At 38.5% G+C, this 16139-nt stretch overlaps 1 protein-coding gene across 2 annotated transcripts in view; it reads right to left on the bottom strand.

Moving 5' to 3' along the window:
• The window catches only part of aopep (aminopeptidase O (putative)), an 81758-nt gene that overhangs the window by 58094 nt on the left and 7525 nt on the right, over nucleotides 1-16139 (bottom strand). For both annotated transcript variants that reach the window (XM_084086590.1, XM_084086591.1), the window contains exons 5-7: nucleotides 14981-15247; nucleotides 4746-4935; nucleotides 3795-3901 (exon numbers count right to left, since the gene is read on the bottom strand). In XM_084086590.1, coding sequence (XP_083942716.1) covers nucleotides 3795-3901; nucleotides 4746-4935; nucleotides 14981-15247 — 564 coding nt within the window. The remainder of the gene's footprint in view (nucleotides 1-3794; nucleotides 3902-4745; nucleotides 4936-14980; nucleotides 15248-16139) is intronic.

Genomic DNA, 16139 nt, shown 5'->3' with positions numbered 1-16139 from the left:
TTACATTTGGTTCCCCTCCAAAAATAAAGAGCAATGTCTCCCTCCTTTCCTCTAGATTCCCTCTCTCTCTCCCTCTCTCTCTCTCTCTGTATGGGAGGGAGTGATAAGGGTGAGCTCCTTTAAAAGGCATGTATTATTCCTCCTAGTCACACAGGCTTTTACATGTGTTTGTGGAAGTGCCCACAGCTGTCCAATGAAAAGGGTGACAGGTATTTATCAAACACAATGGGGAGCCTTCCTTTCCAGACGGATGCATAGATGGACCAACAAATAAACAGATATTCTCGAGTGTCAAAATCAATGAGAATGACTGGCGCCTCCCCTATGTCTTTTTCCCAGCTGAGGAAATGTTTTTTTTTTTTTTTCAGTACAACTACAATCATGGTGAAATAAGGTTTAGTTGTAAAATATGGTAAAAAATGGTTGAACGCAAGCACAGTTTGTAGTCTAAAGCAGAAACAGCAATGTATCGGCTATAACTTTTACTTTTGACATTAGTTTCTTGGTAATCTATGTAAGGAGAGCAACAATTTAAGAGGCCATATTATTCCTTTTACATGCAAAGTCTTGATTTTGTTTTTTGGGGGTTATTAAAATAGATTTTCATGCTTGAACACATTATTTTGCACATATTTTACATTGTTGCAGCTCCTCTCTACCCAGTCTGTCAGTAACACTCTGTATAGTTCCCGGTCTCAATGAAGCCCCTCCTTCCGAAAAGCGCAATGTGCTCTGATTGGTCGGCTGGACCAGTGTGTTGATTGGTCATCCATTTTAAGCTTGTTTCAAATTGCAACTCCTTTACCATAACCGCAAGTTTCCAACACACTACTAATGCAACTCAACTATGCCTCATCCCTTTTCTTTCTTTTTTTTTTGCGTATGCCTTGGGTATGAATTATTTAAACGAGGGATATTGTGAAATATACGTTTCCTGAAGAAAACTCAAGACTACAATAGAGGCGTTTCAGAGAGTTCAGAAAAAGCGCTTACTGATATAGAGAATAGGTCTTTGGAGTAAACTTTGTCCTTTGTATCTTTGCAGAGCTTTTTCATGCTCAACATTACACACCAAAGAAAGTTTAAAATGTTTGACAAACACTATAGAGAATACAAAAATCTGAATAGCTGTTTGAAAACATATGTAAATAACATTGTTTAGCTGATAGTTCTGTATGTATTTAAACTTTTTCATAAGCGCCACCTACTGTCAGAGAGTGAATTCGCATTTTCATTCAGCCCATCTGCCGTTTTTTCCACATCTGAACAGACAAATCGCATGCCACACATTTTTTTTTTATTGTGAACAGACTTTTATACCAGAAACATACTTCAAACAAGTGCTGAAACGCAGCTGAAACATGCCAGTGATTGGACAGACATTTTGAACAGACAAGTGATAATGAGAAAATAAACATTTGAATGCTTTTAATGCTTTTTTTAACAGACATTAAAATATTTTTTGTAGGTGTGAATAGGCCTTTAGGCCAGAAACATACTTGACACAAGTACTGAAACGCAGCCAGGAGCAATTGGATAGCGCACATACTTGCTTACGGTTATGAATTGCGTTCTGCCACATTTTGCAATGCAACTACATACAAAGCTGACCTTGCGTGGCTGGAAGCTAATAATTGAATGCAAGTACACCCACTGTCCAAGCATTCGCGGTTGCATACACATACTTGCTGAAAGTTTCGGCCTTACATTTACATTTATGTACTTGGCAGATACTTTTATCCAAAGTGATTTACACTGCAATAAAGGTATACATTTGATCAGTTCTTGTATTTCCTGAGAGCTGAAACCGTGACCTTGCAAGTGCTATGCTCTACTGTTTGATCTTTGAAAATGCCCTAGATTTTAATGGCATGTTTTCCTTGTCATAGTATTACTTACCGAATAGTTTACAAGACATTTCTATGTTTTATTCACAAGACGGGCTTTCTTCCAGACTGTCTGAACATTTTATCCCTGAGATTATAGTGGGTGTGGGCCACTCAAAGCGGAGGAAGGGCCAGACACATGCTGTCAGGTGGATCCTCAAAACCTGCTGGTATTGTGACAGCTGAATTCCTGACAAGCTCTATCGCTTTATCTCTCACACACACACTCTCATTTTCTCATTCTTAAAAGTTAAGCCAAGGTGATCTACTCCTACCACAAACCTACTTAAAACCTTGTGATACTGTGCTCTTCATGAGAACATTACATTACATCTCATATCAAATAATACTCATGCAGTGACATGCTCGAAATTATTCTGTGCAGTTGAAATGTCATATCTTTTTTAAGCTCTCGTTAAAATCTTGAGCTTACCTGGAAATTTGATTGCGTAAATATGGTATTTCACCATAATTTTTCCAATAGAACATTAGTTACATATATGTCACTGCTTATTACCATGAACTTTATAAGTCCAACAATACACAAAATTAACATGACAGACTGACAATAGATAGAAAATTGTGATTTAGCCAAACAAATGCAAGTATTAGCCATATATATTATCATGGGACAGATTAATTGTGGCAATATTACTATGTAGTTAGATTTGATGTACTTGATGACATTTGACATCAACAAAAAGCATGAGAATAACTTATAGTCAAAGTAATCGCAAAGGCTGCTAATGAATTAAATATGTATATGTGCAGCATGTTTCATGGTGAGGTGCAGCACTGTGATCAAAGAGGATCGATTGAATCGCAGTAAATGCTGCTTTATCTCTGCAGCGCTGTGAGTTTGTCACTTTGTAATTTGAAAAAGCAACACGTGCCACAAATCTTTCCAAACTTGTAATGAGAAGCATTTACAAACCTGTCATTCAACAATTAAAAAAAAAAGAAAAAAAAAAAGAATGATGTTTTACTCCAAACTCACTTCATAACGTCAGTCGAGTGTTTGAAATAACTTCCTTTTGTGATCTGACGTGGCTTCATATCACAGAATGAGACAGAAATGATATTACTTTATAATATTCTATACAGTGATAAATTCTGTCAATTAGCATCTCATTATAAATATACTTTATTTTTATGAAAATACCATATATATATATATAACCATATATTGTCTCAATCGTATGTTTATTGTCTTCATGTTTCATCTCTCAAATTATGACAAATTATGTCAGTAAATGCAAAATGTGGGAATCAGATTGCAGATATTACATAAGACTTAAAGGATTAGTTCACCCAAAAATGAAAATCATCCCATAATTTACTCCCTCTCAAGTCATCCTAGGTGTATATGACTTTCCTCTTTCAGCCAAACACAATCTGAGTTATTTTTTTAAAAATCGATTTTGAAGATCAAAAAAACACACCCATCCATCATAAAAGTAATCCAAGGGGTTGATAAAAGCCTTCTGAAGTGAAGCGATGCATTTTTGTAAGAAAAAAATATCCATATTTATAACTTTATAAACTAGAATCACTGGCTTCCGTACATGAGTCGATTTGCGGACGCATGAAGTATTGACAAACCCAGAAGTCTAAAATGAGGATTTTTAGAGAGAAATGTCAGAGGAGCTTGAGTTTGTTGCCTAGCCCTATTTGATTACAAATACTATTTTAATTACAAAACACTACTTTGTAACTGAGAAACATGTTAGTTCCAAAACTTCTCTTAAAAATGAACTTGTTCTATCTTGGCCTTTTGTGTGTGCAGATGATGGATAAGCTCTTGGATGAGGAGTATTGAGAGTATATGCACTTAGAGATTGAAAGTTAGAGAAGGAGGAAAGCAAAGCAATGAGAGAGAGAGACAGAGACAGACATGGCCAATCATACCTGAGGACCTGCAGCTCTACTTCAGAGTTCTGTAACTCATCGCTCAGTCTCCTCCAGCGTAGCAGAGCTTTTAACTGTCTCTGCTCCTCAGCCTCTCTACAACCAAACTGGGGAAGACAAAAAAAGTGAACAAAACAAAGCAAACAACTGCAAATTAAGTGAGTCTAAACACAAAAATTTCATTATAAAGGTGAAGTGTGTCATTTCTGCACCACTGGCGTCATCAAATGGAACTAACTATTGTTTTCAGGGAACAGATGTCCTCAAATACTCCCCCATCAGCAATTGGTCAGACAAACAGATAGCCCCGGCATTGGTTAAGCCAGCACGTCTGTTGTCGGGCTGTTCAGGATGCTCCAAAAAAAATGAAAAATGTTTTGATAGCACTAAAAAGCCCCAGAGTTTATACTCTTCAGGAAAATCAATCTATGAATGACCTACTGATAGCAGTCTCTGCATACTGAACCGGGATAAGAGAAAGTAATTTAAAACATCAATAAAATTACACACTTCAGCTTTAAATGCAGCTTGTTGATTCTTAAGACATATTGGAAACCATTCCATTAGCACAAACAATAGTTTTCAATTCAGAACCGGTAAACACAGATTATAAATACATTATGAATGAAGTGAAGTACTGTGTTGATGCGGCGCACAATCACACTTCACAAGCTTGAGTTTGTGTCTCATTATTAGCTATCTCAGTCATTACAGGAAGTGAAGTCTTCCAGTTACTGCAGAAAAGTCCATTTAATTTTAAACTCATTTTACACTCTGACCAGTCAGCAAGTGCTCTAATAGGTGTGTAATGAATTTTGGTAAGCATGCTGCATAAGATTCTTTCTTTTTTTTTGTGGAGATTTACTGTTTGAGAGGTGAAGGGGGCGTAAAAAGATGAGAACTTAGATTGGCAGCACATAAGTGTTCAAAGATTCAACTTTATCGTGATACCTTCTGAACGTGGTTCCAGAACGCATCCTCTAAATAAGTGGCAAAACCCTCGCTGATCCATTCTTCCGTCCAATCCCGTGCTCCAATGGCCAGTCCGAACCAGGAATGGGCGATTTCATGGCACAATCTTGCCCCACAGAGGTTCCTCTCACCCGTTAGCACGCTTTGAGACAGGAACATGATATGTGGACTAGAAAACAAAAGAAAGATTTATTTTACCATTTAAAAGGGGAAGAAACTTAAAAAACGGACTAGGATTAGACGCCATGGTTGTACTGTAATTGGTCTACAAACAAATCATTGGTTATAATGTAACTGCGGGTGCTGAGAGCTCAGAGCTCTGACTTCAGCTCTGATCTAGTTATAACATGTTATAAAACTCAGCCACCCTGAAAGAACATCAAAGTGTGGGATTTTCTCTGCCGTAGACATACTATCGTTAAGGAGGTGGAGCTCTCAGCCAAAATGAGGCCTGTTTGCTGCCAGTGGATTTCAGAGTAGCCACCCGTGCCGCACCCTTCACCAAACAATCCGGGTGCATTTGCTAATAGCAGCAAATTACAAGGCGTATAACCGTCATCAGATGTTACCGGGAAAAGTTCCACTGTGAAATGTGCTGAACGACAACACTGTAAACTGGAAAAAATGTCAACTGTAAGATAAGGCTCTTTCAGTTGTGTAAGAAAAAACACAACCTCAGGATTCAGACTGCACATAAAACCAAATGAAATATAGTATTGTTTGCCTCCTCACCCGAAATTACCTTGAGTGACCTTTTCAACCAGATAGCCTTGTGTTTCGTACAGCAAATGGGCTGTTATCAAGACCATGTTCCAAACAAAGTTCCTACGAGTCAGGAAAAACAAACCCGTTTCTTTTGTGTCCTAAGGCTTTGGTTTGGCCACATAATGGTTTTCAAATGTGACACATACTGTCGTAGATAGCCGCAAGCGCTTTTCTTCCCCTCACAAAATGAAGCTGATAAAATAATCTGAGGTGTTTTATGTATGCCTTTTTACCTTTTCAGCCAGACGTTCACCTTGCCTGGGTCTGGAAAGAGTTTTTTTCTTCCCTACTGTTGCTTTCTTTACACAATGACCACAGCGACAAGCAGGAAATCAATAAAAAAGGTTGGCCTTGACTCTTAAGTTGAAGGTGGCAGGTGTGCCTTTCATTCACACTGTTATGGTTCCCAGAAGTCATCGATATGTTATTTTAGCGGGATTCTGTGTGCCCAAAGAGTTCTCTAAAGTAGAGCTGAGGGACTTTCAAAAAAAAAAAAGCCCTGTTTCTGGATATAGATGACAGAAAATGTCCAACACTGTTAAAGAAAAGTGGTAAACAACAGAAGCTTGTTCTTTAAAGGTGGACACTGTTAAAATGCCAGGAAAAAGCCGGATTTCTTTAGTAGCCACAGAACCTTCTTTTCAGATGTGAAGCACCAGAGTCTGTTCACTGACCGTCTAATGCACAATTCTCACAAAATTGGAAAGTAGTTTCCCAATAGAGAAATCTCTAACCTGATTGGAATAAGGTTGACGCAACAACTTATTAAATAATAACTGGATTTGCCTAAAATTGAACAGACAGACAGACAGACCATCCAAGTAAAAGTTGGATCCAAAACTGGATCCAGTAGTTCATCCAAGACTGAACTACACAGGTTCTCTTTTACTGATGCCACACACAAGCAAACACATGGAAGTCAATAAACCAAGAATTCCTGGAGGATATCTGTACTAAAATATTTAAGAATCACGTTTTTTCATCAGAGAACAGAATATCACCACCTGCCCTATAATTACCAGAGGAAACACTAAAAGTGGAATGTAATAATTCAGATTTCAAACATGGCAAAATCATCATCATACTCTCAACATGGAATGTTGTTATGGAGTTATGGAGGACGAAATCTTGGTGGGAATAAATCATTCCCCATCTACAATAAGCCTAATTGTGTTTATTGGTACCCTCCCTAATTACATTATCTTTTTCCAGTAAAAATATTTAAACATACAAGATAACAAGATAAAGCTACTTGAGAAGCAAAATTGCTTAAAGGGACAGTTCACAGATAAATGAAGTTTGTCATCATTTACTCACCCTCATGTCATTCCAAACCTGCATGACATTTTTCTTTTGTGAACACACAAAACAATATTGGACCCCATTGGTTTTCATTGTAGGGACCAAAACAAACAAACAAAAACAGAAGAAAAAGAAGAAAAGCCAAAAAAAGTCAAAAAAATTATGCCAGTCTGGTTTTTGTGAAATCATACTAAATGACCTACATACTGAAGTGACGCTCATCCTTATCTAGTACAGTACAATACTTTTTTTTTGAAGTTGAATAAAACAAAGATAATTGGCATATTTTTAACAAGAAAATATAATTTCAGTCTTTATCCTTCACAATTTCACATTTAATTTATCTTGGTAGTTATTTATAAAATTTACTTGCGATTTCTGAGTGAAAATTTTATGTATGAAATGAATGGATGTTAACTATAATTGACCTAGGAATTGTATGTGAATTTAAGACTTCAATGCATTATATCATGTATACTTGAGACAGCAAAACCGACTGTTGCTCAATTATTGATTATTGCTCAACAACTGCACATTGTAACTCTAAAAAGCTGAAAAGGTAAGAACACCACTTTTAAACTACATCATACAGTGATAGAAAAGCACTAAAGGGCACCAGCCTCCAACAAATGGGTAGTTATGCCCCTGAATTCAGATCATTAACCACTAGGCAATGAGCAACTTCCAGTGAGAAGTGTATGAGCTAGTGCCATTTCAGACATTCAAAGCCATATTTATCTTCACCCCCCGTCTCCTCAAAGTGGCTCCATAATGTCCTGCCTGCACTTATTCTTTCTCTTTGTCTCTTATTTAATTTCCCACTCTCCTCAGTCTGATTGCATGAGCTTATTATAGATGGAAAACCCTGGAAGAACCTCGCAGAACAAACCTGATCTACCACAGTCCCTTTTCTTCCTGGCTTTCAGGTTTTAATGGGTGGTATTCCTGTCTAGACTGTAGATTAAGTTGTGGAGCTGCAAAATGAGGTGTGATTCTCTCTGTAGGCCCTGTGGGGCTCCTTTTTGCATGCCAAACCTTTTTAGGACAGATCACATGTGTCAAACATGTAAATCCTGGGAATAAATACCCACACACAGAGGCCGCTGCAGTGCAGAGACTATCAGGATTTGTGGCGCACGCTCCATGAAGCAAACGCAGCCTGTTGCAGATCACAACAACAATGCAATCCATATGTAGACGTTCTACCTACCATAAGAGTGGGAAATCTGGAAAATAGACCCACGCTCGCATCGCTGTTGATGTTTATCGCAGAGTGCCTCATGGCACCATTTTAACTTGATTGCTCCACATTAACGTTACAGAGGATTGCTGAAGAGCGTTCGTAAACCGAGCCGGAGGCGCTCATCAGCGCCAGAAAAACCATCCGGACTGAGAAGCAGCAGCAGATGTTTATGCAAAGCTTACAGTGTGCAAGGCCCCATTATGTGAGCTTCCTTCCAACGTTCAAAGCTATCTTATGAGTGAAGTCATTGGTTGAGAATGCAGAATTCTGGCATGCGTGGAATGCAGGACACTGAAAAAAAGACAAAATGAAATCAAACTTGACCCCGTTTACTTTCTTAATACAATATATTTGTCTTTGTAATCTTTCATAAAAATATAACTATAACAACACTGAGACAACTGATGTCATAGATCCCTCTTATTTTTCAGTCTCCTCTGATCCACCCACTCTATATTTTGTTCTCATTAAAAATCTTGCTTCACCCAAAAATGTAGGAATAATGCATATACACAGCCACACACACACACACACACGAAAACAACAATCAATTCCTGATGGATAAAATTATGGCAAAAGTCTCAACCAACAATTTTTTCTCTATTTATAAATATTCTATTTCACTCAGAAATGCATCAGATTACACAACTCTGCCAACCAGGGTTATTATAATTGACTAAAACAAAAACCATTAAAAAAACATTCTGTTACTTGAAATAAAATAAATGTTGAATAAAATAAATAAATAAAGATATCAGCTAATCAGAAGCACAGTATACATGTTCAACACAAAATAAAAAAAATAGCCTGGTTTTGACTTAACACCAAAGGTCGACAGCAAAAACACTTGTACATAAAGTAAGATTAAATACATAAAGTGTATTTGTATTATTTAATGTAATATTTCATTGTAAACATTTGAGAACACACTAAAATATATTTGTATTATTAATTTCAGTGACAACAGTCTACATAAAATTAAGTTTATATTGTGACTTTAGCTGGTTAACCAGTGTCAATTTCTTGTTCTTGTTTATAAGTGCTTTTGCAAATCTCTCTCCAGCTTTTATCCTGACTCCACTGGCGGGATGATTAGCTTGAATCTAGCAATAACACCCTCTCCTAGTGTGCAACAGACTTCTAAAGATTCTTTGTGCTTGGATTTGTTATATTTGTGTCTGGTCGGAGGTCTGGGGGAAGAAAGGCAGCTTTCTTGGCTCGGAGAATCAGATTAAACGCAATGGCAGGCGCTATTACAGTGTCATCAAGTGATTCAGTATACACATAGCAGGGACATCTGCCCAGTCTTTGAATGGCCTCATCCATTCTGGATTTTCGTGTGGTAGATGCTCCTCCAGGGATGTTGGGTAATGGCTCCCCACCTCACACTTTGCTCTAGTTTACCAGCCTCTACTGCCACTCCTACTGCCTTAAATCAGCCCCAGGGCCAAATAAACTCTCTCCGTGCCATACAGATTTGATTCATTTAGAGGCACGTTTTGTCCCACACAGCAAAATCCATTTGTTTTCTTATATAGCTCTCTATTTACAGTGGAGAATATGAGTCTGGTCTGAAACTGGAACAAGAGGCTCCATCCACACCAACGCAGACAGTTTTTTGGAATCAACCTGTCAATGAAGACGTGGTGGGGAAAAAAAGGGGTATGACTCAGGCTGGATTTCCAGAAAGGGGTTAAGTATGAGACGAAGGAAGCAAGGGCTGCTGATAACAACGCAGGAATGTAGTAATAATAACAACCTGCTTTCTAAATCGGATGCTGCTTATTTACATTTAAAGAAAGAAGAGGGGATTTACGGCACACGTGGTGGATCCAGGCGGGGAGATCAGGAAGGTGAAAAAGCACCTAATGATTTCAAAACAGCCTAATAAAGTCAAAAAATCTAGAAATATATCTGCCTTTTAAACATGCTTCCCTGTCCTCCAGGTGCAGGCATGCTCTGAATTCTTTTGCTCGTGGTGGCTTTTTTACACACACAGCCAAAGGAGGGACAGAAAACCCTCTCTGTGGACTCTCGGCAGAGAAAAACATCTCATCCCTGACAATTTGATTAACAGCCATCTTTCGTGCCAAAGTCCCCCTGGTCTGAAAGATGCTCTCTGTCACACACTTCTTAGGTTACTCAGCAATCAGAGAGGAGTGAAACAAGAAAGTAAAGCGAGAGAGAGAGAGGGAGCGAAAAGAAAGAGCGAGAGAAAGGGCTATTTAAGTGGTGTTATCTCAGCCTTCCGAGCTCCTTGGCTATTCCAGCACATTCCAAAAGCTTCACATCCGTCGTCCACATTACACTCCGCACCCATGGGACTCCACTTTCCTTTCCCCATATGGTCATTTTAAGCCTAAAGGAAGGGCATGTCAGCAAAGAAATGAGTTTGGTACTAGATAGATATTACAATGAGTTAAGTGCTACCTGTAACCACTAAAAAAAACTAAAAACTGAGCCAGAGTCTCCAATTACAAACCAAAGTAATGCTGAAAAGTGGCACTACTTCATTGTTTGGGACATTCATGTGTGGCCCAATCAGAATATCTAATCAGACCTTCCCACTCGGGATAAAAAACATAATATTTGATCAATTTCGACAACCAAAGGCAGAGGCAGCCTGATTATAATAAGAGCATTTCATGCAGCCAGAAACTCGCCGATATTAAAATGTGAGCCTACATTTAAATAATGTTTTTGCTTTTTCATTACCCCTGGTCCACATAATGCCTGTGTTATTCAGAACTTCAAAATCCAATCATTTATTTCATGGTGTTGTAATCTAACATACTCTGGTGAGTCAGAACGTTTGGAGGATGATTAATTCGCCCTTAAACATTTCGAATCCCGAATTTGTCGCACGTGGGTGGTGCATGTTTCTAAAACTGGTAAAAATTGTATATTGTTTTGTTAATCTTTGGAGAGTTTACATAATCAGAACTCCGCTGAATACCAAAATCACTTCAAAGTCCTAAATCACGTTGTCCTACCCTGCGTAATATATGTACCGAAAAGCGTGTGCGAGTGCAGCTCTTGAACAGCAAACACAGCACCTCTGGGAAACAAACTTCTTCTTTATTCCTTCTATGCAATTGCTGACTACCTGTTCAGGTGGTGAAATATGAAGAGTAGGTTGCCCCCAGGCTGAAGGTCTCTACTTCTCTGGGCAGAACATACCACCTGCTCTTTCCACCAATAAATAGTGAAAATGAAAAGCATTTTTGCCCCAAAACTGCTCAAATCCAGATGGAGCACATAATTCACTTATATACAGTAGAATGACAGATGTGTGATAATTTTGACTTTTCTAGGAATACTTCAGGTTCAATACAAGCTCAAAGAACAGCATTTGATGCATAATGTTTTTTACCATAACAAATCATTTTAATGTGTCCATCATTCTCTTTTTAAAAAAAGAAGATAAAAACAGAGGTTAATCTGAGGCACTTACAATGTAAGAGCATTTATCAAAAAAAAATTATCACTTAAAAGAAGAAATGTATACTGTAGCTAATAATAGTTAAAGCACTTCTATTCTTCTGTTAAAGCTTGTAAATTATTTGAGCCGTAAAGCCTTTGAAATCATAATTTCTAGTTGCTTTAGGTTTGTAGGATTTACATCATGGCAACAAAATTATAAAATTGGATATAACTTTACACAGAAAAGGTAAGCCATTTTTTCCCACACTAAGTTCATGTTAACACACATATTATTGTCTTGTGGCTATCCTAAGACAGTGAGTATTTTAATGTTTATGGATTGGCCCCATTCACTTCCATTGTGAGTGCCTCAAAAAAGCTGCAATGCAGGTTGAATTTAATTTGTGGTATTCAACTTTGTAACAGCCATATGCCCTGTAAATTGAGCTTAAGTTGTATTGAACCCGGAATATTCCTTTAAGCTGTGAAGAGCTAGTGAGATTTTTAAGGCATGATTCTGCATATCCCCCCACCCCACACTCTCCTCGGGTGCCAGTCCAAACTGCCTCAGAGTTCAGACAGCTCTAACAGGCTATATAAGGTCAAATGCTAGTCTCAGCAGCAGAGTAATTGCCAAGTAATTGACCGAGATGAGCTATTTATACAGTGTAAAAGTACACAAAATGCACTTCAAGTGGGTTGGCAATTACTCATGAGAACGTCTGGATGCATAATATTAAGCAGGAACATCCCAGAATTCCTTTAACCTGTCTCTCTACAAATTATTTATGTGGACATATCTGAATCTCTCCCAAAAGCACTACTGATGGTGTAGTATGCTTGTCTTAACATACAGCAACAATCCAATGATGACTTAATTGGCAGCCAACAATACAGCTTTGGATTCTACATAGAAGACATCAGTAAATAAAGCTATTACCCACCTACTGTCATTAAACACCTTACATCATTGACATAGCGTGGGAAAACACAATGGAATAAGATTTCTCTAAGCTGCAGAAGCCCTCAGTCTCGCAGAAAAGCAGCCGATGCCCATATTTGCACATCTGGCATATGAAGTATTCCAACTATGTCCTGCTGTGGCGTAAAAGAGGTGTTAAGGGACAGAAAGTGAGCGCCTTCAAAGTTGAGGAAAGTGCTGTGCCCTTCCTCTGAAGATCTGAAGATACGAGCATCTTGTGTTTACGTCATCACCTCGTAGCCGTCACAGCCCAGCTTCCCTACGTGATCGGTCAGCCATACACAGGATGGAAGTGTGATGATGTTCCTCGCAGTAATATTTCCTCAAGCTTCAAAAAGCCTGTCATCAGATTCTAGGACTTCACGAATCAGACTCCGAGGAATCGAGCCAAGAATAACGTCCCGGTGGGATTGCTGTTTTTTTCTGCACTGGGACAGCAGTCATTCGGGTATTTGGGAGGAAGCACAGCGCGCACTATCAGGCCTGGCCTTTCTTGACTTCTTAATCTTTACTTCCTTCCCTCCCGAGAACCACCAGCAGCACCACTTGTATGTCCAAAGCCCCAGCTGCAAATGAACAAGCATGATATAAAAGCAGATATTGGCTTGGCCCCAAGGATTTGGGCCCACATACTTCCCAATTTTCAGATTAAACAGCTCCTGTCTCTGAAGTAGTTCCAGGAGCGAATGGCTTTTGTTGCTGGAAATAATCAACACATCCTCTCCCACATCCTGGGGGATCGGCATCTCAAAGTGCCCCTCTCCTGGCCCCAAATGTACTTTGTTGATCACTCTTTTTCGCTCTGATTTGTGCTTCAAGAATGGCTTGGAGGACTGTACCATTCCCTAGAGAAGGGGCGGCCGACTGTCTCCTGCTGTGATCCGTACAGGGCAAAGGACAGGGAGTATGAGTATCCGTTTCTCTCGCACACAGACATATTTCTGTCATCCACTGGCAGTTTTTGCAAGGAGGCTACTAAAACCAGGCTGTAATAAACAGTGAGTTAACTAAATTCTCTCCAGACCCAAAAAAACCTGCAGTCCTGAGTCCTGTGCATCACATTAGCTCAAACAGAAAAGGAGTAACTAATTCAGGAAAAGAAAAACACAGGAGTGACCGCTGTTAAGATGCATGCCCAGTGCTAATTAGAATGTGACATTTTCTCTCTGTGAATGGCTGGAACCAGCCTGGGGCACTGGGTAATGACCTCATATCCTGTGGAATACTTATTCCTGGACAAGGAGATGGTGGGAAATACAGGAAGACCTGTGGTCACCTTTCTTACTAGTGTTTGCTTATATCCAAAGGGCAATTCCGCGCAAAACTGTCACATCCATAACACCAACACAATGCCATGGTATTTAGTTGGCGTTATGGATGTGACCGTTTTGCGTGGAATTGCCCCAAAGCGATTGCTACACTGAAAATTGTGCAATGCCTGAAATTTCACATCGAATTCTGGTTAAGGAATGATTTTAAGAAAACAGAGCTTGGTATACTTTAAACACAAACAAAAACAAAGTGCAAGCATGCGATTCATTGAGCATTTCCTGAACAGTGACCTTCCTGAGCAGTGTAAGGAAAATGAGTTTCACTGCAGCCATTTAAACAGATCCAACAGGTTCTCACCACCTAAAGCCACCCAGACTACTAAACAAACAGCATGGTTAGCCAAAAAGAGCATTTAAATCGGCCAATTCATAAAAAATGTGGCATGCTGGAGGGCAATGCCCAAAAGGAATCAGTGGGAACAGCTGCCAAGCAATGGCTTGATATCTATGTTTCACTTCTAAAAACCTCTGCTGCTTTGCAGACTAAATAAGACAGGTCAGTGTTTTAGTTTACCACTGTTGATTAGATACTACTGATACATACACGTATGCAGTGTTAACTAACATGAGACTGAGAGGGAGTGTGCAAAAACTAGCGAAAACCAGTTTTTCTGTAAGTTGTTTTCACTGAAAAATAACTGCAATTATGTTTTAAAACAGAACAATTCAGCCAGAAATGATCATGTAATAATCCTCATTTTGTTTCAAATCTGTACGACTTTCTTTTTTCCATGAAACACATAAGGAGAAATTTTTGAAAAATGTCCTGGTCGCTGTTTTCCATGCAATAGAGATGAAAAGAATACAATGCACCAAAAAGCTTCAGAAGACTTGGAATAAAATGCATGAATTTTATGGACCACATTTATGATATTGTATGATTTATAGAGCATTTTGTCCTTTTTAAAGTTTTGAAACATTTTTAACATTTATTCATTGCAATCGCACAGAAAAAAAAAGAATAATAAAAACCATCTCCTTTTGCATTCCAAGGATGAAAGTAAGTGGGGGGATTTGTAAATCATGACATTCCTTTAAGTAGCCAAACAGGGGATAAAACGGATCAGTTCAGTTCTACCTCTACACATTATTTATGATTGCTGCACACTACAGATCAAACAAAATATTATTATTTCAGAATCACATTTGAGATAAATGCACCACTTACCTGGCCATGCCCAGACTGGAGAACCCTGAGGGAACAATGAGCACATCTAGACGTGAGAATGGATGGACACCAAGAAGAGAGTGAGCTGCGGTCATACAGAGAGGCAGTAGGGGTAGAACCATATCCTTTGCCTTTTGCAGGTGGCAGGGTGGGGCAAATACCCGGTGAGGAATAACAGTCTGTGTCCTAGCAGCGCTAAGCATGAAGCGACAGGGATAATCCACGTGGGAGCAAACATATTGCTGATCAGCGCTGTCCAAAGAAAGACTGCAAAACAGAGAAATATGCCAATATTAACGCAGAATACACTATAAAGAGTATTAGTTGTAGGCTTTGATTCAGCATATAGTAAACACGAATCAACACAGAGTCACTACTGTATATATGCAAGGAACACACAAGTCCAATCACAATTCAGTATATGCAGATAGATGAGAAGGAAGACCATTATTCCATTAGCAATGTAATATGCAAATATTGTGACATTTAATCAATGTCATCACTAACGTTACATAAAAAGAAACAATTCTGCATTTGTTTTATCACTGTTTTTACTTTGGAAAGTATGTGGAAACCTATCTAAACAGAAAACCGGGATGTATGATAGAGATGTGTGTATATTATTGGAATGTAATAAACGTAATAACTTTTTTCCATATTTATTTTATAAGGAATATACTATAGAAGTGCACTCTTTGCAAACCAAATTTATCACATTAAAAAAAAAAAAATACTTTAAATTATACATACACCTTTGGAACAAACTAAAAACAAAATTTCTAAAAACAAGTGATTTCTGTGTGAATGAACGGCGCGGTTTGTCTGATACACAAACTCACTCACATGTGACGCTCACGGTGTTTTCTGCGTCTATACCGTCTCAATATGTGCAGACCCGAACACATACACTTCACCTCCAAAGCTACTTTGAGAGTCACTTTACAAGCTTTTCACTGTTTAATTTGAGAAAAACTACCGTCAGTTACACACTGAAACTAAAAATGAAACATTTTCACGACAACCCGTCAAAATAAAAGTTCGGATTAACTTCAAGAAATTATGACTGAAATATATCACTAGGCTAATGTATACTAAAATGTACTTCTCAAAGTAATAATAATAATAATATTAATATTTCTAAGGAATATACAACCAAGAT

The sequence above is a fragment of the Abramis brama genome (assembly GCF_963993115.1).
Source record: "Abramis brama genome assembly, chromosome: 16".
Lineage (NCBI taxonomy): Eukaryota > Metazoa > Chordata > Actinopteri > Cypriniformes > Leuciscidae > Abramis > Abramis brama.
Note: the sequence above shows the minus strand (reverse complement) of the source record. Positions and strands in the feature narration are given on the sequence as shown.